This window comes from Panthera leo, chromosome D4 (assembly GCF_018350215.1).
Source record: "Panthera leo isolate Ple1 chromosome D4, P.leo_Ple1_pat1.1, whole genome shotgun sequence".
NCBI lineage: Eukaryota > Metazoa > Chordata > Mammalia > Carnivora > Felidae > Panthera > Panthera leo.
Genome location: NC_056691.1, coordinates 87215883 through 87238639, shown reverse-complemented (window position 1 = coordinate 87238639; position 22757 = coordinate 87215883). Strand labels below are relative to the sequence as shown.

At 54.3% G+C, this 22757-nt stretch overlaps 1 protein-coding gene across 2 annotated transcripts in view; it reads right to left on the bottom strand.

Annotated features, from left to right (window-relative positions):
• The window catches only part of PTPA (protein phosphatase 2 phosphatase activator), a 31077-nt gene extending 8334 nt beyond the window's left edge, over positions 1-22743 (bottom strand). The window contains exons 1-8 of one of the 2 annotated variants that reach the window (XM_042912035.1): positions 22584-22743; positions 16549-16646; positions 13014-13100; positions 8279-8404; positions 6390-6507; positions 4414-4513; positions 3394-3518; positions 2269-2369 (exon numbers count right to left, since the gene is read on the bottom strand). In XM_042912035.1, the coding sequence (XP_042767969.1) occupies positions 2269-2369; positions 3394-3518; positions 4414-4513; positions 6390-6507; positions 8279-8404; positions 13014-13100; positions 16549-16646; positions 22584-22638 (810 nt within the window). In that variant the 5' untranslated portion in view covers positions 22639-22743. Of the gene's footprint in view, positions 1-2268; positions 2370-3393; positions 3519-4413; positions 4514-6389; positions 6508-8278; positions 8405-13013; positions 13101-16548; positions 16647-22179; positions 22473-22583 lie in introns of those variants that run through there. The other variant, XM_042912036.1, reaches the window with a different exon arrangement.
• Between the last annotated feature and the right edge of the window lie 14 nt (positions 22744-22757).

The following is a 22757-nucleotide window of genomic DNA, read 5'->3' as shown; positions in this document are numbered from 1 at the left end:
ATTGAAACTGAAATTCTTTTCCTGCCTGCCCTGGGCTCTTAAAGGCGCCAGGGCTGCATTTCCTGAGACAGCAGAAGCCCTGCAAGGTGGGGTCCCTCATCCGGGATGCCCAGGGCGACCAGGGCAGGTCCTGGGAGATGAGGAGGAGACGCCCGGTTCCATTTCCCACTTCTTGTTGTTTTGGTCTTTTCTCCCAGTTGCACCAGCCATCCTGATCCCTAGGTCTCCAGAGGCAACACCGTCTTTTCCAGACCGAAGCACACAGAACTCTGCACAGGCCTCCGGGTCCCTGTGTCCCAGCGACGGGCCTTAGGCCTCCCTGGGTCAGGGTGGGCCAGGCCAGGCCACTCATTCACGGACCAGCAACCAGGACATACTGGTGTGAGGTGGAAGGGGAGTGGGGGGGGGGGGGGGTGGGAGGGGGGGGGTGGGCATAGCCCAGACCAGAGCTCCGGGGAACTGGCCCGGCGCAGCCGCATCAGCAACCACACCAGCCAGGTCTCCACTTGGCCAGGGGGACGGAAGGGAGCCCTCGGCCCTGCCAGCAGTCAGTGTTTACCACCATGCCCCAGCACCTAGACCCAAAGTGAAAACCAGGCCTTGCGGAGAGGGTGCAGAACAAGCAAAAACTCTAGGGTCTGCCTCTCAGCCAAGGAAGTTACGAAAACCTCCTCAAAGTTCAATGTGCCGTTAGTGCCACCTAGTGGCCGCTGTAGGATTTTCTCCAGCAGAGGAACCGCATCCCAAACTTAGGGAAAGCTTTTGGGGTTTTATACCAGAGTAACCAACCAAACAAATAAAAATACAAAAGTTGAACCTGGAATCAATTCCCATATTCCCCGAGGCCCGGTCCGACCTTCTTCCTTGCGAGTCACTGACAGGGACCCCGGGGTTTGGCCAGCCACCAGAGGGAGCCAGAACAGCTCAGCCTTTTACCCCCAAGTGAGCAAAGCAGGGCTCAGCCTAGAACGCGCACCCCTTCTCTCTACCATGCTCCTCCTGCTCCTCCTGGGGTCTCCCAGGGCTCCCCAGACCCTCACATCCCACTCTGGAAAGGGCAGCACGTGACTGGCTCGTGAGGCAATGAGCCAGGCTGCCCCGAGTCCTTCCGACCTTGGGCCTGCCACACTGCTGAAGGCAGCAGATCTGAGACTGGAGCGGTGGCCGCCCAGCCGTCAGTTCCAGCTCCATTTGCTGACTTGGAAAGACGTGTCATTCCCCTCTGGCCTCTGCAGTTTGGCAGAGGCCTGAGCCGAATGCTGACCATGAGGAGCCTGGGGCTACGGCTGCTTGACCAGGCTTCTCCTCCGTTCAGGGGGCTCAGGGGGCTCAGAACAGGAGCCGAGAGAGCAGCCTCAGTGGGGAGGAGACCACAGTCGTGCCAGGGGCATCACTGGGGCCAGACGTGCACGTGGGTGTTGGAAAAGAGGACAGTGGCAAGACCCTCTCCGGACAGCAGAACCAGGGCGCCCTTTGAAAGTCTCCGGGGTGAGGGGGACAGGGATGCAGCAGGGAGGATTGAAGGCCCTGACAATTCCTGAGAGAAAGGCCCTAAGAGCAGTGAGTCCCCAAATTCCATGCGAAGTCACCTGGCAGGTGTATTTGAATACGGGTTCCTGGTTCTTGTCTCCCAAGATTCTTGACTCAGAAAGCTGGGGTCGGACCCAGGAACGTGCGTTTTAACAAGTTCCCCGGGCGATCTGGAGGAAATGGGAGACCTTGCCTCAGCGGGCAACAGCGCCCAGTTAAACACCCCCCTGCCAGGCGGGCTAGGGGTCCAGGCCGTCTTGGTTCACCTCCGGCACTACATCTGGTCCATGTCCTCAGGTACCGACACAGATGTGTCCCCAGAAATCTAGCCTGCTGTCCACATGAGTCTCTCCAACTCCTGCAACGGCTTCGCCCCACACACATCCCGTGCACGTGGCTGGACAGGCCTCGTGGGCCCCCCCCACCCCTTCAGACCTGCCGCACGGGTCACCAAGTCCAGCTAGTGACTGCGTCTCAGTCCCACAGCTCAAAAGTTCCATGGGGTTCAGGGGTAACCCCAGACCACTGATTTGGGGGAGATCCTGGACAGTCAAAAGCAGGCTTACAACCTTGCAGAGGCCTAGTGTGGCTTCCTTTCCAACAACCCACCTTCTGGGGCCAACCCTGCTGTCTCCAGGCGAGGGCCCTGGCTCCTCTGTCTCACTCCAAAGCCACCAGCCTCAGGTTCCTCTCGGCCTGGACGTTGCCGCGGGCTTCTCCCTCACCCCCTCCCCTCACCTCAGTAATAAACAGGATACACTCCAGGAACATGTAGTCCTTGTGGTTCTCGTTCACGGCCTTCTCGTCCACGAAGTGCCTGGGCTCCAAATACGGGTGGTCTGGGAATGGCAAAGAGCCCCGGGTTCAGAAGCAGGCACTCCCACCACGGAGCACCTCAGCCCAGGGCACTCCACACCCACCCCGGGGCCACAGTCCTGCCCGCGTGCCAACCCTTGACCTCGTGGGAGCAATGAAGGACCTGTGTGTGTATTCTAGTGAACGAGCTTTGGCTCTGCCTTTTTCTAGCTACGTGACCTTGAACCACTGACTACAGCCCTCCGAGGCTCCGTTTCCTCATCCGTGCAGTGGGGACATGAACGGCACCTCCCTCTCACTACCTGATCGGGGATCACTCGCCATGGTGCCCGCACAGGTTAAGTGTTAGTCAAAGGTGGCTGGTCTCGTGCTGGCAAAGACCCTTCCCAGCGTCGTTGAGAAGGTTCTGGGAGGTAATCTACCCAACATGCTTAGAGCAGTGCCTGGCACAGAGCAAAATATTCACCAAGGGTCATTTATTAATACTATTCTGCAGGCAGTTAATCCTACGTCAAAGCGGAAGTTACCACCGGACCCTCACCCGCTGCAGATCCCAATGCGCCGCCCGAGCCTGGAAAGCAGTTTCAGAGTGGGGGGAACCGCTACAGCGCGCCCACCGGAAGCGGCTCACTGCCCAGCACTTGGTGGCCGCTCCCTGACGGGCCCCCTGGCACACAGCTCGATAATAACAGTGGATGACGCCAGTCACCGAGTCAAAAGAGCCCCTCGTTTTCAACGTAAAACCCCGCAGCTGCTGCCAGGAGCTGGGGCGCGTTTCACACCAGCCCATTACGCGCCAGGCGAGCGCCCTTGCTCCAGCCCGTGTCACTTTCCATTATCTCGGCACACTCTGCCTCCGCCTTCCCGAGCCTGCCTCACCGGCGCTCGCGGCAGAAGGTCGACAGCAAACAGCCTCCGTCAATAGCCGGTCTAATGCCTGCTTTACAAGCTGTCACCGTCTGCCCGGAGCGGAAGTAAGGAGGGGAGGAGGGGGGGACAGAGAACGCACCCTGGGGGGCGGAGGGGTAGGCGCCCCCTCTCCAGTACCTATCAACTGTGAGCTGCCCCAGATGAAAGGCAGGAACTGAAAGTCGTCCAGGCCCCACACTCCCTGGCTGCCGGCTGGCTCCATCCTGTACGTTTTCTGGAGTTTCCGCATAACCTCGAGGTACCTGCGCAAGAGGGAGGTGAAAAAAGAGGCGGCACAAAGTAAAAAGCCGGCCTCAAGCCTTCTGCCACTGGGAGCTAGCTCATGGAGGCCAGAAATAGCCACGTGAGAGTGTAACTGGTCTCTATTTCAATTAAAATCCACACGCATAAGTTATGCATCAGCTGGTACTCTCAAAATAATGTGGCTTTATTTTCTTCTCCCACGTTCAGCCTTCTTTTGGCCCAGGGAAGGGGGTTTTAGCACCATCGACTCCTGACAACGTGACACCCTGGGCAGGAGCCTCAGGCTCTCCAACTCTGGCCTGCCTGTAGGAAAGTGGCTGGGAGACAAAGCAGATCATCTCCTGGGGCCTTTCGGCTCCCACCCTCCCTGTTCTCAGGGGCCGTGTCAGTTCTGGCATCTGGGGAGCTCTGGCATCAGCATCGCCAGAGGGGGGCCCAGAACAGGCACTGTCAGAGCGCTCCGGTGACCATACCACACCTGTGCTGCCGGGTAGGGGGTTTCGGGGGTGGGGCTGGGGGGGGGGGGGTCAGAGTCCCACTGCCTGGGTTCAGCTGGCTGTGTGGCCTCAGTGATCAGAAGACAGCTGATTTCTCTGGGCCTCTGTTTCTTCGTCTATAAAACAGAAACGAAGGCTGCTGGGGAGACCAGGGGAGGGAGCTGCATGGCAAAGCCACGGAAGCATTAGCAGTCGGTACGTGACATTTCCTTCCCTTGTTCTTCCTTGAAACTGAACCTGTCAGTCCTTCTGTCTTGGGTGCCCCGTCCACAGCCAGGGCTTGATGAGGACGGGCCGAAAGAAGAAACAGGCGCTCAGGAGAGCCCTCCAGCACCCTGTCCTCAGAGTGACAGTGACAAGGAGGAAAGAGACCCCCACTGCCCCTCCTCTCACTCACCGATTGAACACCTTGAAGACAATAGCTATTTGGTCGTCTACCCGGAGCACCCCAATCTTGCAGAGGCAGCAGAGGAAAGCAGCAAAGGCTGCTTCATGTCCTGGGGGAGAAAAACCAGCTGAGGTCGACAGGCTTCCAGAGAAACGAGTGGGACTGTTCTTGATCTCACCAGAGTCCAAATCACTGATACCTGCCCCCTGCGGAGGGAGGTCAACATGGAGATAATGGGGCCACCTCCCTTTCTAGAAAGACCCAGGCCCTCTTGAGAGCTACCACTAATGTAATTCTATTCCTAATGGGCCGAGGCTGAGGACTTCTTAAACAGACACTTGCATTTTATTTTGTTTAACTCACTCATCAATTCTGTGCTCTCTACTGAGCACCTACTACGACGGCAGCCACTGTCCATATCAGGCACTAGGGAGACTTAAGTCCATGCCCTTGTTTGACAGTTTATGATCTATCAGGATGACAAACATTAAATAGATAATCACTTCTATAATTCTAGCTCTGAAGGAGGATGGAGTGATAATTGGAGGATATCACAGGGGAACCCTGACATAAGGGTCCGAGAAGGTTTCCCCAAGGAAGTAAAAGTGAATCTGAAAGATGAATAAGAGTTGGCAAGGCACTGGGTGTGAGGGAAGCAAGAAGAGCAATCTAACCGAGAAGAAACAGCATGTGCAAAGGTCCTGAGGCAAAAAAAAAAAAAAAAAAAAAGGTATGTTCGAAGAACGCTAAGGCAGCCAGTGTGGCTAAAGCAGAGAGGGCAAGGGAGGAAGTATAACAAGATGAGGCTGGCGATCGGATAGGCTTTCCCTGCCACAGTAAAAAGCTCAGACTTTATCCTAACAGCAATGGGAGCCACTGAAGGCTTCCAAGCAGGGAACGCGTGGTCACATCACAGGGTCAAAAGGCACCCCCTTCCTTTCCCGGTCATGTCAAATAGGAGTGGGCAGTACTACAGAAACCACTGACTGGATTCCGGACTGAATGCCATGGTTCATAGTGTTACCAAAAAGTATATATTTGGAGGGAGGCAGGGAGAGAATATTTCGGCGACCTCCTGTCCCATCTCTGTAGAATGAAGGTGACTTCAGGGCCTGGGAAGCTTGTGAGCGGTTTCTCTCGCCTGCAGGCTTTCCCATCTCCACCCGCCAGAGTCCCAGCAACCCTACTCAGGGGCTCTTGCACCCCTGAGAACGGAAGAAACCTCCCCACTTCTGACCTGGCCAGTCTCCCCTCGGGGTTCTTCCCTGTTGTTCTGAGTCAGAGCCCTACCCGCGGAAGTCCCCCAACACTTGATAAACCTGCTCCCCGGCAACAGGGGAGCAGAAGACAAAACCTCCCCGTGACCCAGGTCCAAGGGGGCCCTTCTGCCGGCCTGCCTCTACGGCCTGTGCTCCTCCTGAAGAACCCGAGCTGAAGGCCAGGGGAAGGCCCAGAAGAGCAGCCGCTCTTGGACTTGCTGCTTCGGGTCAGGTCAGAAAGCTGGGCCTACCAAAGCGGAGTCCTCCTCAGTCACCCCCACCCAGACAACGCTTCCCTCCTGAGGGGCCTGCCTCTCCCAGAGAACTCAACGCAGACGCGGGGCCGGGGAGAGGGCGTGCCGCCATGCTGCCAAGGGCTACTGAGCTCCTTCATTTCGCAAGGGCCTGGGGAGGGGTTGCCTTGAGATATAGTAAGCACTCAATAAATTATTTTGCGATGGCGATGAGCTCACAGAGTTCGGCTTTACAAAGAAGACAACCGAGGCCGCACACAGACACCATGCACGTGGCAGCAGCGCCCCCTGGTGGACCATGACAGAGCCGCGGAGGGAGCCCCGGGCCTCCCTGCACCGCAACCCGGGGCGCTGCACCCAGCTGGCCCTGAAAGGTGGCCTGCTCAGAGGGCCCCGAAAAGAGCCAGGGCACGAAGGAAGCAGCCCAAGAAGAGGCCGCAGTGAAGCCAAGGAAACACGGAGTGGCGGGTACCTGTGCCATAGTCGATGCGCGTGGAGTTCCCCACGGACTCCTTTAGGTAAACGGCCACCTCGGGCACGGCAGCTGCCAGATGGGTGGGGACCACCGTGGCCACCAAGTTTTCTGCTTCCTGATAACACAAGAGACACAAAGTGGTGGCAGCAGATGAGGCAGCATCCCGGTGGGCAGGCACCCAGGGGCAGCATTTGGCCGGGGCCCGGCTGGCCATGCCAGGCCGGCCTGGCTCCCTGCTCTGACTGGCTGCAGAAAGAGGAGGAGGGAGACATTTCCTCTGATACCTCTCACGCTACAGAGAGACGACCTGGGGCGGCTTTTAGCCTGCTGAGCCTTCCTCCGGGGGACAAGGGTCTGGGACAAGATAGGAGGGAATGGAAAAGAAGCCATCCAACCCCCCCCCCCCCCAATCTGGTAAGTCACTGACGTCCCCAGGGCAGCGAGGATGTCTGCCACACGTCCACCAAAACACGCGTGCGAGAATGGTCACAGCAGCAGCATTTACAGTAGCCCAAATGTGGGAACAGCCCTCAACTGCAGCGTCCATCAGCAACAGATTGTGGGCCGGTTATGTGATGGGGCACCACACCGCCGCGGAAAAGAGCCACTGCTCCGCACAACACGGGTGCATCTCAGAGACGTGACACTGAGCAAAAGAAGTCACGTCTGTCGGCAGTTCAAAAACAGGTAAGACTGGTCTATGGGACAGAAATCAGAGGAGTTTGGCGGATATCAACTCAAGGAGGCATAAGGACCCTGCTAGAAGGCTGGAATGTTTTATCGCTTGATACAGGTGGGGGGTGCAAGAGTAGAAACATGGGTTAAGCTCTGTCGAGGTTGCAGACAGCCTCTCCTCTGCTGTCCTGCCCACCGCCCCCTGGCGGTGTAGTCAATAAACGTCTATCTCCTTTAAAACAGAAAGAAAGGAAGGAAGGAAGATCCATCAAGCTGTACAGCTATGATGTGTTAAACTTCCTTTAAGCCAGTAACTGCACACAATCTTAAAAAAAAAAAAAGACCATGTGCCCTCTTAGAGTCCAGAGGCAGCCCCAAGCTGCTCTTAGGCAGGGACGGTATTTTGTTGGGTCCTTGGGACTCCCCTCTGCTCCAGGCAAAAACACTGAGCCAGACAAATCAGGACCCAAGTTTCTCTAAGTTCAGTCTATGGACACCCGAAAATCTCCTGGGGACCTGGGGAAAATCGGGCTTCCTAGTCTCTACCCTAAAGACTGTTTTTCCAAGGGCAGGGCCCAGGATCCTGCATTTTATTTTTTTGCTTGCTTTGAACAGGTATCACCGTTACATGATTCAAAAACAAACGCATTATAAAAGGGATGCACTGAGAAGTTTCTGTCCCCCTCCCCAGTCTCCCCTGCCCTCAGAGAAACCACAGCTTTATTAGCCTCTTGTGCATCCTTCCAGTGAATTTCTTTATGCAAACTGAGCAACACAAACATGTCTTTTTATTTGTCTCTTTCCTGCCAAAAAGTAGCTCACCGCGTGTCAGAGCCCAGACTCCTCTTCAACGGAACAACAAATCCCAGAGCACCTTCCCCTGAGCTCCCGAGTCAGCCTCCTCGTCTTTCTCAGAGCTGCGTAGTACTCCAGGGTGGATCTACTAGCTTATTCAACTGATGCCCTGCACACGGACACCTGGGACATTGGAATCTATCGCTGACGCAAACGCGGACCTGATTAACAGCACTGTGCTGAGAAGTGGGCCTCCACGGCAGTGATTCCCAGAAGACGGCCGGGGCACAGGGTAAATGCGTTCGTATTTTTGGCAAATGGAATTGCTGTTTAACAAACTCCCCGGTGATTTTGAGATGCCCGAAGTCTCCCACACCCCTAGCCCAGCCCCCAAGCATGTCCCGGGGCAGCCTCACCTCGTCGAGTTTGGCATACCAGGTCCTGTAGGCCTTGTTCCCAAATCGAGAGGGCTGGTCCACCGGAGGGGTCTCATCGATCCACCTGTCCAGCGTGTTGAGAAGGGCGACCAGCTTCTCAATGGCCTGTAGTGGACAAAATAGAGGGGGCCAAGCCACGATCGCTAGTGGCCTCCAGCTAGAGCCACAGAGCGAAGTCCCAACTGCCAGGGGACAATGACCCCTAGGCATGGCATTAAGTGGCATTCTCCTGGCTGTCCCCCTTTCTTCTTGACCACACTGAATATGAAGGAGGGGCCGGGGGCGCACAGTGAGCTTAACAGAAAGGGACCAGCATGTGGCTGAAGGGACAGGAGTGGCTTCACCACCTGGTCTCCTAGAGCCAGCCTATCAAGAAGAAGTTGCTGGATAAGCAAGAACCCCAGTCCCGATCTGCTTCAGTACCTTGTACTGGGGTCTCCTGTTGGGTACACGACACCAACTCGTCACAGAAAACAGGCACGTCAAAGCAAGAGGACAAATCCCACTACCCGGGAATAAATGCTATTCACATTTTAACGTAGTCTCCAATTTTGTCTTTTTATAGTGTTTTCTACTGTTTCTCGTGGCTTTAAAGGCCGACAGACCTGGATTCAAATCCGCCTGGAAACGCCATCAGGGGCTGCGAGACACCGAGAAAGTGGCTTGAATTCTCAGAGCCTGTGTTTGGGTTTTTTGTTTGTTTGTTTGTTTGTTTGTTTAAGTGAAACGCTGCTGCCGTGCAATATGGGATTAGTCTCCGGTGCAGAACACAGCAATCTGACAACTCTGTAGACATCAGAGCTGTTTCTTGACCTCGGAAACGGGTGTGATGATAAACACCTCCTAAGGTTGGGACGGGACCACACCGCAATCCAGAGGCTGCCAGTGCAGTGCCGGGCGGGGGCCGTGGCATACGTTTATACACACACGGGCTCCAAAACACAGGTTACACACACACACACACACACACACACACACACACACACAGAGATCTGCCAGTCTTCATAAAAAAGAAAAATAAAACACAGGTCACGGGACACGCACTGCCTTGTAGCCTTGTCAAGTGCCTCATGAGCCTCGTTCCACCTCAACACGTAAACTCAATCTTACAATAGCCTTTAATACGCGAATAGCATTTCACTGCGCCAACGTGCCATAATTTTTTACCAAATCCCTCACTGCTAAATGCTTGGGTTATTTCCAAATATACGCTCACTCCCATCAACAATCTGCTAACTCCCACTCCGTGGACCTGCCGGGTCATAGGTACAAACCCCTGTGAGGCTTTGTAGGGCCGAGTCTGTGCGATGCTTTGTGGGGCTGCGGTGTCTGGGAGCCCATCGCCCTACACCTTTCCCACAGCAGGCAGGAACCGAGGCGTGGAATCGGTGCCGCAGGCCAGGGCAGCGTTAGCACACACAATGTTACTCAACGAGGAAACCAGGTGAGGCTATCCGAGACAGAGGTCTGGGAGGGCTAGCGAGAAAAGGGCTCCTTCTTGCCTGTGGCTGGCAAAATCAAGAAATGAGTAAGTAAATAGGCCACGACAAAAGGCTAGCAGAGGGCACAAGGGCAGAGCGTGTGCGGAGGTGGACAGCCCTGGGAAAGCGGACCTTGCCAAGAAGCAGGTCTTGCCTGCGTCCACTGGGCACACACAGGAACCCCCGATACTACGAGCTACCAGGGTGGGACCCACATGAGAAGCTGTGAGGAGGAAGGCGAGGCACGGTCAGGTCCACTGCTGCGTTGCAAGGCCCTGCAGAGGAACAGTCTGAGAGCTGGGCGGGGGGGGGAGTGGATTTGAGCCAACAGAATACAGGTCAGCCAGCGCCCCCACCCCGCACCCTCCCCGCCCACAGTTCCAGGGGCACAAAAGACACTGCGGTCCACGACAATGGCGTCCCCTGGCGTTGTGCAACATGACCTTGGCCTGACTGCTGCCGTCCCTCACCTCCCTTTCTCTATGCTTGGCGGTGCAGGAGAGTAAAAGTTACCTGCAAGAGGAGAAGTTCCCTGTAGACCTGGCCGAGGCAGAGGGCCAGGGTGACTAAAGCTGCCCAGCTGAAATGTGACAGAAAGCACTGCCAAAGCCAGCTTTGCGAAGAACCAGGTCACCAGGAACCCATAAGGCCAGAGCAAGCCTGACCCCACGCAGCAACTGGGACTTGGGAGTGACGGCTCAGTAATCCTGGCCCCAGGGAAGTACCAGCCTGGCCAACTCCCTGGTGATCTCCATGGTGGGCAAGGCACTGAAGGGGATAAAGAAGGTGCTGGGAGGCTGCGGAAGCCAGGCCCCAGCTGCTGGCTCGGCTGGGGCGATGAATAATTAAAAGGCTCCTAGCTCTTCCCGGAGAGGGCTTTCAGAACACAGGGGCTGCCTCTATTGTCTGACTGAGGCAGAGGGGCTGAAGGGGGGGGGGGGTGCTGTGGGCCGGAGCCCCCAGGAAGGACAAACAACCATTTGAGCTACCCTCCGTTTCCTTAAACCAATGCCTCCTCTTGGATTTCACGGACCAGTACAATTTTCTCCCAAACGTTACCTGCCAGGGTTTTTTTTTCCTTCTTCTTCTTCTTTGCTTCCAACTTAAAAATCCAACCAAACAGCAGCAAAACCAAGCCTCTTATCTACTCACATTTTACAAAAATCAAACACCTGAACCCCCAAAGATTAGGACAGATAGAATCTCAAACTTAACAAAAGCCTTCTAAATGCTGGTCTAGACAGCCTCACTACACCGCCCTTGCTTGTCCCCTCTGCTGCTGCTGGTCTGGAGGCCCCGACACCCAAGGCCGTGCTGCCCTCTCCCCAGCTGCCATCCCGGCAGCGGCAGCAGGAAGCAGGAATGGGAGGAAGTAGGAGCTCCGAGCAGCCCGTGGCCCTCGGCCCCCCGTCTGTGGGCTGAGACCACATGCCGTCTGTGGGCTGAGACCACATGCCGTGAGCCGCTCCTTCCAATGCCCTAACAGCTGAGGACAGGAGCCGGGAGGCCCCTGGAGGCCAAACTAGTCACCTCTGCCCACCACATGAGAGGCAGCCCGCGACCCCGGCACTGAGATGAACCCCACCCAGCTCAGGAAGAGCCTCCAAATGAAGCAATAACATCACTCCTAGAACTCAGACCCGAGAAACAGCTAGTGATAAGACCTCACGATGACAATGTCACCCGCTGTGTGCAATACGCACCGAGCACTATACCAACAACCCTACGAGGAAGAGCTCAGCGAATCTCCCCCAGGGGCCATGAGTAGGTCTGCTGGCTCCTCCGCCTACAGATGAAGAGCGAGAGCGTGAGAGGGACAAAGCCACTCAGCTCGGAAGGGAGAGGTTATCAAAACCCAGTCGGCCTGCCTCCAGAACCCGAGCACTTAAGCATGCTGCGATCCCGCCAAAAGAACAGCTCCCGAGCCAGGACAACACCTGGCTGGCGTGGAGTCTACCATCAAAGTGTCAGGGGCAATTATGGGACCCGAGGGGGATTTGGCAGCTCAGGATCTGCCAGGGTAATTAGAACATCCCCCTGTAATTAGACTTCCTCCGCCATACTTCCCGCCCACTGAGCCCAGCCCAGCTTCCCTCACCACAGGCTCAAGGATGAGCCCACTCTCTCCCAACCCACGAAATCACTAGTGGGCCAGCTCCCAGGAGAAGGCTGTCTATTCCCAGCACAGGCTAACGAGGTCTCCAGTCACAGAACGAGACCTCAGCCACCCAGCAGCCAGTTACGGCCCAGGAAGGGGCAGCTCTCACGGGGCAGGGTGTGAGGGCCAGCGGGGCAATGCCAGCCTCGGGACAGGTGGAGAGACCCGGTCGTGACAGAGCCAGGCCTGGCCCAACAGGGTGGGATACTGAGAGGCCACTTGCACCCTGGTGTCTGAGATAAGAGTCTCAAGGTGACTATGGGCCAACTGGGATAGGAACTGAAGAGGCCACTGGAGGCCTGGGGCCCGGCCATGGGAGACGGCATCCGGCAAGAGCTAACAGCCTGCAGGCCCCACACCTCCCCGAAGCTCTCGGCCTCTCTTCACGAACACCCTGTCTCCGAAACAGCAGCCAGAGAGCACCCACCCTGCCGTGTGCACCCTCAACTCAACATCCCCACTTCCGGAAGGGCTCCTCAGGGAAGAGCGCCCACAGATCTATACGCAGAGATGTTCAGAGCAGAGACATTCAGAGCAGAGACATTTAGGGACACAACCGAGAAGTCCACAGTTAGGGGCTGTTTAAGCAAATGAGGGCCGGCTCGATGAGGCAGCCGTTTCCACGGTGGCAGAGGGACAGGGGGAGCTCAGAGGGCAGGTCTGGGTGACATTCCCCGAACTGTGCCCAGGGCTGCCCCGGGAAGTTGGGTAGGAGACGGAACATAGGCGGAGGTCAGCTCGCTGTTAATACGCTTCTGTTAGTGACCCTTTCGCTAACAGAAGCGAGCACGCTTCCTTCATTCGCGATCTTTTTTTAATTTAAAAAGTTACGTAAAAACACCAATTAGCAAAAATGCAGGCTATCAAGCGGCATGATTAGCTTGATCCCATTTTTATAAACATACGTCAATTCACAGATTGAACAAAACAGAGCAGAAAAGATCGGCCATACAGACACCAAAATGCCAACCCGCACGTGTGCTTGGACGATCTCATTTTCTGCCCTGGCCCGCCGCGGGCAGCGAGCACACGACTCCATGGGCTGTTTCGGGAGAGGCTCCCTGCTTGTGCCTACCTCGGAGACTTTGTACTCGAAGGTCAGCTTCTTCCCCTTCACACCTTCGTTGAGGGTCAGGATGAACCCGATGTAGTCAGCGTACGCCTACCAAACAAAGCGGGGAGTGGGGACAGGGAGAGGGGTGTCAGACCCACGGCCCCCTACGACCCGGGCCAGCCCCAGCCCCACCCGGCTACCGAAGCACCCCAAGCTGGCCCCGGCCCCCAGCCGGCCGGCAGCAGAGGTTGAAGGCTAATGCCAAACTCGCCACCACTACCCTCCATCCTGCACGGCTGGCAAGCCAGTGACCGCAGTGACGCCTGGACCCCGGGCCAGACTTTACTGTGCGCTCACCACTGCTGGCAGCAGTTCCTTCACACAACTCCACAGGGCGGACCCGCTCACTCTCCCCATTTCATAGATGAGGAAACCAAGGCTTCAGGAGAGGAGACACGCCCAAGGTCTCCTAAGACCGAGATCTCATTAGACGTGGAGCCAGGACCCAGCAAGGCCTACTCCAAGGCTGTGTGGCCAAGTGCTCAACGATTATACCCTATCACCAGGAGCGCAGGAATACCGGCAAGACCTGGTGGTCTTCCAGAAGTTTCCCCCACCAGACAGATCAGGCTGTCAGCCTGCAGTGCAGACTCCCTGCTCCCAGGAGAAGAAACTGTTTTCTGCCCACGGCCAGGTCTCCCGGCACACCCATCCCCAGCTTCCAACTGGGCGCTCCCTTCCCCGTTGCTGCCAGCACAGGGGTTAAGAAAGCACCGAGGGGCGCCTGGGTGGCTCAGTCGGCTGAGCGGCTGACTTCGGCTCGGGTCATGATCTCACGGTTCATGGGTTCGAGCCCCGCGTCGAGCTCTGTGCTGACAGCTCGGAGCCTGGAGCCTGCCTCGGATTCTGCATCTCCCTCTCTCTCTGCCCCTCCCCCACTTGCGCTCGGTCTCTCTCAAAAATAAACATAGAAAAGAAAAGAAAAGAAAAGAAAAGAAAAGAAAAGAAAAGAAAAGAAAAGAAAAGAAAGCACTGAGGTTCAGGCCCCTGAAGAGGGAATTCTGAGAGCAGGTGACTTCGGTTTGGTCCTGTTTCCTCTTCTTCTCTTTTGCCTCCCATCTCCTTCCTTCCTCCTTCTCCAAGCCTTAAGGATGCCAGCAGCAGCCACAGCAAGCCCCGAGAACTGACCACTCAGTGTCTAGAAGGGAGCATTCCTGCACCAGGCCTTTCCTACAGCCCGTGGAACAGCAACAAGTGGAAACGAGGGGTCGCAGAGCAGGTCTGAGCCCTCGTCACGCCGGCAGCTAGCGTTCACGGTCATTCCTACAAACTACACCGGGACAGAGACAGGAAGCAGCAAGGGGCAGTGTGGCCCTCCGTGGCCCCTGCTCCCGCATGGGTCTGGGTCTCTTGACCAAAGCTCCGCTCATTCTTATAAACATGACATGCAAGGTCTCCACCAACACCACCACCCTCATCACTGTAACAGTTGTTAAACGCTGCCTGCCGCTCAGCGAGGCTCACGGATGCCTAGCGCTGAGCCAGGTACTTTTTGGCCTTTGTGTCATTATGGCCTCCAAACAAGCCTATTTTATGGTAGAGGAAACAGGCTTGGCCAGGTTATGCAAGTTGCCTAAGTACAAGAAAAGGAATGGCGGCCCTGGGCTTCAACCTCTGACCTCCCTGGCCCCAAGCTCATGCTCTTGGCTGCTGTGCTCTGCGGCCTAGTGAAACTGTGTGGGCCACGGCACAGAGCCATTCATCCACCCACAAGAGGCCCGTACACTTGACCGACAGGCGAAAGGCTTCTATCCAGTATCGTTCAACATACACTCCAGAAGAAAAAGTAACCAACACTTCTCGAAAAATGTTGGTGCCTACAACGGGGTCAACGACTTTACCTACAAAGGACCAAAGAGTAACGATCTTAGGCTCTGCGGGCCCCAAAGTCTGGCTCACAAATTCTCGATTCTGCCCAACTCTGCCACTGTACTGGGAAAGCAGCCATGGAAAATACTTAAACAAATGAGACTCACTATATTTCAAATTTTATTTACAAAACCAGGCCAAGGTCCAGATTAGATGAGCAGGCAGTAATTTGCTGATCTGTGGCCTAAAGCATTGTGGCTCCCAACCCCTGGGTCTCTGGAGGCAGAGGACCCGAGTGTGAATCCTGAACCTCATCCCAACCACTTACCAACTCTGCCACCTTCCTACATTTCTTTATCTCCTGGCCTCAGTTTTCTCACCTTCAAAATGGGAGATGACCACTGAGCCCACTTCCCAGAGTTCTTGTGAAGATTAAATGAGCTAAAAAAAATAATAATAATAATACTTGGCCCACCATGAATACCCAATCCTCCTTGGAAAAAACATCGAGGGGGAAGGCAAGGAACTAAAGTCACATTTGGGGGTAGACTCGTGGTTTTCAACCCAGGCGATGGGGCTCCCAGGCAACTTCTGACAATGTCTGCAGACATTCTGGGTTGTAATAACCAGGGGCAAGGGTGCTCCTGGCATCTAGCAGGGGGAGAGGCCAAGGAAGTTACTAAACACGCTGCCAAGGCACAGGACAGCCTGCTACAACAAAGAATTATCCGCCCAAGATGTCAATAGTGCAGAGGTTTAGAAATCCCGAGGTAGAACAATCGAGATGACAAAAGGACTCAAACTGTGCCCTTTGAGCAGACGAAGGGACTACGGTGTTGATCCTGGCAAAGACTTGGTGGGGGAACACAATACAGAAAAGACACGTTAACCATCTCCAAATATTGAGAAGGCAAGCTTGTGAAAGAGAAGCCAGAAGGCTTGCACAGCTCCAAGAAGGACCAAGCACGGCAACGCTGGGTGGGGGTGCAGGCTCAGCATAAGCCCAGCAGACTCCCCAGGGGAATCTGTCCTTCTGTAGAAGTGACCCTCCCCACCCCTGCTGCGCAGACCAGGTGTAGGCACCTGGCTGGAGCTGGGACCAAGGCTTTCCCCGTGGATCTGAAACTGACTTTCTTTTCTTAATCCCAATCTTTCCACAGCCTGTGCCAGAAGCCTGGGAGGCAGAAGCTGTTATTTTCTGCCCACCATTGGACTGAGCAGCACAGAGGGCTGGTCTGTACTCCTCCTTGTTCTAGGTCCCAGCTCCTTGGTATTTTTAGGCTCAGCCGCCTCCCGGGCCTAAGCTTCCACACGGTAACCTCAGCTCTCTTTGATACGCTGGCTCCCTGACTGGCTGTAACCTACAACCAAGAATCAAAGTGACCCGTGTCATCACCTAGGACACTCATGTTCGGCGAAGACAACACTCAAGGGATGATGGTTTATGAGAACCAGGAGCAGAACTCTCCAGCGTTACCCTGGCCCCAGACCCCAGAGACCTTCCCACTAAAGCATTCTCTGAGTGCTCCCCCTGAGAGAGAGGGACAGCCGGCTCCCCTGTCATCTCTCTCCCTAGCTTCTAACAGCTCCGGTTCCAAGAGCAAGAAAGGTCAGGAGCTCACCGTCTTTGAAAAAGCCCAAGTTTGTCATCCCAGCTCTGACCCTACAGGGCAGATGTCACTGGTACCTGAGAACGCTTCCACTTGCCCATGTCTGGCACCGTGTGGATCTCCTTTTTTGGAATGATGAAGTTCTGAGTGGCTGGAGGGCTATCCTCCGAAGAATCTTGACAGAGAAAGTGAAAAAGCAAACAGATAAATAGAATCTTAGCCCCAACCCAACTTTCTCCCTCTCCCTCTCTCCCTCCCTTTCTGTCTCCCTCTCCCTCTCCCTCCCCCCCCCCCCCCCCCCCCAACACACACTTTTAAACCAAGGCTCCAATATCCAGTCCCTTCAGTAAACCAGACATACACTCCCGGGACAGAGTAATGGCTTGTTAAGCCTTTCCTTACTCGGCAAGGAGCCCCCACAGTACCGGCCGTCCCCTCTACAAGTGGTAAGTTCAGTGGCTCCACCATATGCCCGCGCCCCTCACCTCCAGCTCCCCAACCAGAGAATGGTTAGAAAAATAAAACCAAGTCGGCCTTTTAGACATAAACAGGCAATTCAAAGACGAGAAGAAGATACAAATGGCTGATAGACATTTGAAAAAACGCTGCCAACCTCTGAATAAGCAAAGAAATGTAAATTGGATGAGATGGCTTTTCCAAATCAGGTTGGCATATTGAAAACATCCAGCAGCGACCGTGAAGGGGAAACAGGAACTTTCCTGCGCTGCTGGTGGGAGTCTTGGTAGAATCTGCTGAGGAAGCAACTCAGCACGGGCTTCTGAAGTAGAAACCACATAGGGGCGCCTGAGTGGCTCCAACTTTGGCTCAGGTCATGATCTCAGGGTTTGCAGGTTCGAGCCCCAAGTCGGGCTCTGTGCTAAGAGCTTGGAGCCTGGATCCTGCTTCGGTTTCTGTGTCTCCCTCCCTCTCTACCCCTCTCCCACTCATGCTCTTTCTCTCAGAATAAACATTAAAAAAAAAAAAAAAAACTTAAATAATTTAAAAAAAACACACATATACCCATTGAATCAACAGTTCTTTTTTCTTTTTTAATTTTTTTTTAAAAGTTCATTTATTTACTTTGAGAGAGAGAGAGGGGTGGGGGAGGGGCAGAGAAAGTGAGAGAGAGAGAGAGAGAGAGAGAGAGAGAGAGAGAGAGAATTCCAAGCAGGCTCTGCACTGCCAGTGAGAACCTGATGTGGGGCTCAAACTCACAAACCATGAGCTCATGACCTGAATAGAAATCAAGACTGACTGAGCCACCCAGGCGCCCCTGAGCCAACAGTTTTACTTGTAGGCATCGACCCTTCAAGTGTTCACAGAAATGCACAAGGAGGTATATAAAGGTGTTTACTGCATGGAGGGGCGCCTGGGTGGCTCAGTCGGTTGAGCGTCTGACTTCGGCTCAGGTCATGATCTCACAGTTTGTGGGTTCGGGCCCCGCGTCGGGCTCTGTGCTGACAGCTCGGAGCCTGGAGCCTGCTTTGGATTCTTTGTCTCTCCCTCTCACTTCCCCTCCCCTGCTCATGCTCTGTCTCTCCACAATAAATAAACATTAAAAAAAGATTTAAAAAAAAAAACTAGCACACAGTACTTTGGAATCAGACAGAAAAAAAAAAACTATTTTAAAACAGAGTTTCTATACTGGCAGGAGTTGAGGAAAGGAAAACACGGGGCAGTTCCATGCACTGACCTAGAGGCAAACTTAGCACCAAAGCTGACTGCTTGGATGACTGGCCTCTCTAGCCACAAGTCTCTTCGCCACACTGCAGGATCCCCTTCACTTTGTGATGCTGTGAAAAATAAGCCCTAAATCTCTATAATTCCAAAATCCAAAAAGCTCCAAATACCCAAAGTTTTAAAAAAGTTCGGCACAAATTCATCTGGTACAAAACTTAAGCCTAAACCAACATGAGGACATTGGCAGGCTTTGCAGAGATCTCTCTTAGGGAATTTACAGTTTGCTGCGAAAGTATTTTTGTTTGATTATGGGGCATTGCTTTCCGAAATCGGAGAAACTCTGAATTCCAAAATACACGTGGAGCCAAGGGACCTGGATAGAGGGGCCATGCCTGAATGTACTGTTGAAGATCTGTGGTATTAGTTAATGCCTTCTTTTGAAAACACAAACTATCTTGGGGCACTTGGGTGGCTCAGTCGGTTGAGCATCCGACTTTGGCTCAGGTCATGATTTCATGAGTTCCAAACACCCCGCATCGAGCTCTGTGCTGACAGCTCAGAGCCTGGAACCTGCTTCAGATTCTGTGTCTCCCTCTCTCTGCCCCTCCCCGACTTGTGCTGGCTGTCTGTCTGTCTGTCTCTCTCTCCCTCTCAAAAATAAATTAACATTAAAAAAATTGTTTTAAATAAATAAATAAAATAAAAAACACAAACTCTCCAGAAAGAGTCATTCACAACATATGATAAATGTGTCCTAAAACCAAGTTGACACTGGCTGCATGTATAAAGGGGACAGGGCTCTAAGAAGGTTCTGGAACATGTGATATTTGGGAGAATGGAGCATGCCTGGAGAGGTCCTGAGGAAAGGGAAAGCACTAGGATACGTGGAGACCTAAGGAGGAGGATAGAGAATCTGAGATGAGAACAAGACCAACCTCTACCTAATTCAAACTTCAAATCAGAACCCAAAAAACAGATCAGATACTCTCTTCCTCCTCCCACCTGGTCTGCAAGCCCAACTGAGACCTCTACTATTGATAAATTACTACTTTAAGATGCTAAATGATAAGCTTTATAGGTCAAGCTGGTAACCTAACCTCGTTGTTTTTATGAGAAAATGTGTTCCACACTCCAAATAATCAACTTGCAAATGATCTTGAGGAACAGAGAGCCCTTTTGTAAGTTTGAGAGAGAACTGCTCCTTTCAAGGGGACAGCCCTTCTTGAAGTGATTTCACAGGTGGGAAACTCTCCAGGCAAGGCCAGGCAGGTACCAGGCGAATGGCTACCATGCAGGAAGCACTGCAACAAGGACTAAAGACATATACACACGTGTTGTTACCGGAACACACGATCCCAAATCAAAGAAACAAGCCTTCAAACTGAGAATCATGTTAACAGTCTCTCCAGCTTCAGATCTAATCTCTGACAAAGGTGCCATGGGACATGTGGATACCCTACGAGCTCACTGTATAAGGTGGAACTATCTAGAGTTTTAGAGATGTTCCCAAAACCCCCCAAAAGAGGATAATGTATTATCATCTATCATTAGAGAACCAGCCTACGTGTTCAACCTGTATCATCTTTTATTTATTTATTTACTTATTTACTTATTTATTTTAATGTTTATTCATTTTTTAAATTTTTTTGTTTATTATTTTTGAGACAGAGAGCAAGCAGGGAAGGGGCAGAGAGAGAGGGAGACACAGAATCGGGAGCAGGCTCCAGGCTCTGAGCAGTCAGGACAGAGCCCGACACGGGGCTTGAGCTCACAGACCAGGAGATCATGACCTGAGCCAAAGTCGGCCACCCAACCGACTGAGCCACCTAGGCGCCCCTGTTTATTCATTTTTGAGAGAGAGAGAGTGAGAGAGAGAGAGAGATACCATGCCCTCGCACGGGGGAGGGGCAGAGAGAGAAGAAGAAAGAGTATCTGAAGCAGGCTCTGGGCTCCATGCTGTCAGGGCAAAGCCAGATGTCGGCTCGAACCCACAAACCACAAGACCGTGACCTGAGCCGAAGTCTGATGCTCAACCGACTGAGCCACCCAGGCGCTCCTGTACCACCTTTTAAAAGGCCAACAGTTGGGGCGCCTGGGTGGCTCAGTCGGTTAAGCAGCCAACTTTGGCTCAGGTCACTATCTCACGTTCCGTGAGTTCGAGCCCCGCATTGGGCTCTGGGCTGATGGCTCAGAGCCTGGAGCCTGCTTCGGATTCTGTGTCTCCCTCTCTCTCTGACCCTCCCCCATTCATGCTCTGTCTCTCTCTGTCTCAAAATAAATAAACGTTAAAAAAAAAAAAAAATTAAAAATAAATAAATAAATAAAAGGCCAACAGTTGGGGCGCCTGGGTGGCTCAGTTGGTTAAGCGGCCGACTTCAGCTCAGGTCATGATCTCACGGTCTGTGAGTTCGAGCCCCGCGTCAGGCTCTGTGCTGACAGCTCAGAGCCTGGAGCCTGTTTCAGATTCTGTGTCTCCCTCTCTCTGACCCTCCCCTGTTCATGCTCTGTCTCTCCCTGTCTCAAAAATAAATAAAAAAACGTTAAAAAAAAAAAAAAGGTTAAAAGGCCAACAGCAATCAACATTTCCGGACTACCCACCACGTGCCATGTTTTGCCCACATCATCAGTGGAACACACACTACAACTCGGTGCAGAAGATATAACAGCCCCAGTTTCTCAAAAAAAAAAAAAAGAGAGAATGTGATTTGCCAGGCAGAGCCAGCTCTGTACAACTCTTAAAAACCCAAGGTTTTCACCACTACACTGTCTAAGTCAAGTAGTTCTTTCCACTTGCTCCAAAATGTCCTGTTTCAAACTTCAAAGAGAACCACCTCCAGGGACCTGGCTCTTTCCAGCCATATAGATACCTTCCCTTTATCTCCTTCAGTGCCTGGGCCGTCCCTCCAGCCACCCAACTTTGGAGATGCACTCATCTCCCTAGAATTCCGGTTGGCTTATAGCTCTCACAGTCATTACCAGAACTTCTAAAGGCACGGGCACGGAAGTTTTCTACTGAACGAAGTAAATGGTTTCAAATGCCCTAACAGAGCACAGCCAGCTCTTTGTTAATCTGTTGGGGGCAGAGGGGAGGATGAGTTTCTCCTTCCTGAGTGAGACCTTCCCAGAGAGCCCCACGTGCAAGACAGAAGGAATACCCACTGCTTTAAACACATTAGCTGTTGGCCAACCTATTCGCCCTGTCAGAATTTTAAATTCTCTATGGTCAGTCCTTCTTGGCTCGAGAGAGGGCGGCAGGTAACCGCCAACAGACTTCCCCTTCTCCAGGAAAACAGGTCTCTAGAAGATCCCTTCCTTCCCTACCACTGGCATCCGTTATTTGAGATGAACTAAAGCGAGGCCACGGCGCAAGTAAAAGATACAGATGGCGAGGCCAGGCTCATCTTGCACAACCAGCTTTTTTTAATCAGTGGTTTACACAACCAAGGGCAGGTCTCTCAATAAATTGTCAGCCAATGGAAGAAAAGTCCACAGCCCGATTTCCAAGAGGGACAGAGGGGTAGGAGGATGAGGGGCGGGAAGGGTGCGGAGGAGTCTGGAAAGCCGGGGCGGGCGGGCGCAGGCCCACTGAGCACCACCCGTCGCCCGCTGGGCAGGGGCTAATAAAGAAGGCAGCCACCAGAATCACTTTCGCCCCCATCCCAGGCAGTTCCCCACCAGCTCAAGGGCTGACTTCACGCGCAGCCCAGATACGGAAAAGGCCTCCCCTTCTGGCCGCGGCGCTGCCCTCCCGGCCCTCTGGCAGCCGGGGCCCCCCAAGTCCCGGTGTCGCGCCCCACCCACCACCCCTTCGCAGTCCCGGGTTCTTGGCCACCCCGCAGGTCCCAACATTTCCCTCTTGGGGCGCCTCCACCGGCTCCTCCTCGGGGCCCAGCCGCTTCTGCCGCTCGAGTTCCCCCACCTCCCGACCCCTTCTCCCGCCGAGCCCCCCACACCACACCCTTTCCCCGCCCCCGCGCCGGGCGCCGCCCCCGCACCCCCACACCCAGGCCGGGCCCGGCCGGTCCTACCTGGCGGCGGTTGCCGCTCGCCCTCAGCCATCTTCCTCCCGCCAGGAGCCGGCCCGGATACCCGCAGTCCCCTCTCCCCTTTCACGCCTGCACTCCCTTCCTTTCCCCGGCTCCACCAGGCGCTCAGAGCTTTCTGAAGAGAACTGAGCACCGGCCGGCTATAACCGAAAACCGAGAATTAAAGTCACCCCGGTGAAGACGACCGCCATGCTGGTGCGGGGCACTCAGGGAGCATGCCCAGCAACGGCCGGCTCGCGGCTACGGCGCTCACGGGGAGGCGGAGGCCATGTTGGTGCGGGGCAACTGGGAGCATGCGCGGCAGCGGCCCGCTCGCCTCCCTACCAGCCCACTGTCCGCCCGGTGATGGGAGCGCGGCAGCCATGCTTGTGCGGGGCGCTCCCCACCTGTCATCTTTGACCCCATCCCGAAGCACATTGGCGGACAGTCCCTTGTTGACATGGCTGTGTTTTCCTTTCGCTCTAAGAGTAGCGCTCAAGGACACCAAGCGGACTGAGAGTGCTGCACACTACTGCGTCCAACAGCTGAGACAACTTTTGGAGGTGGGAGACGGACAGGGG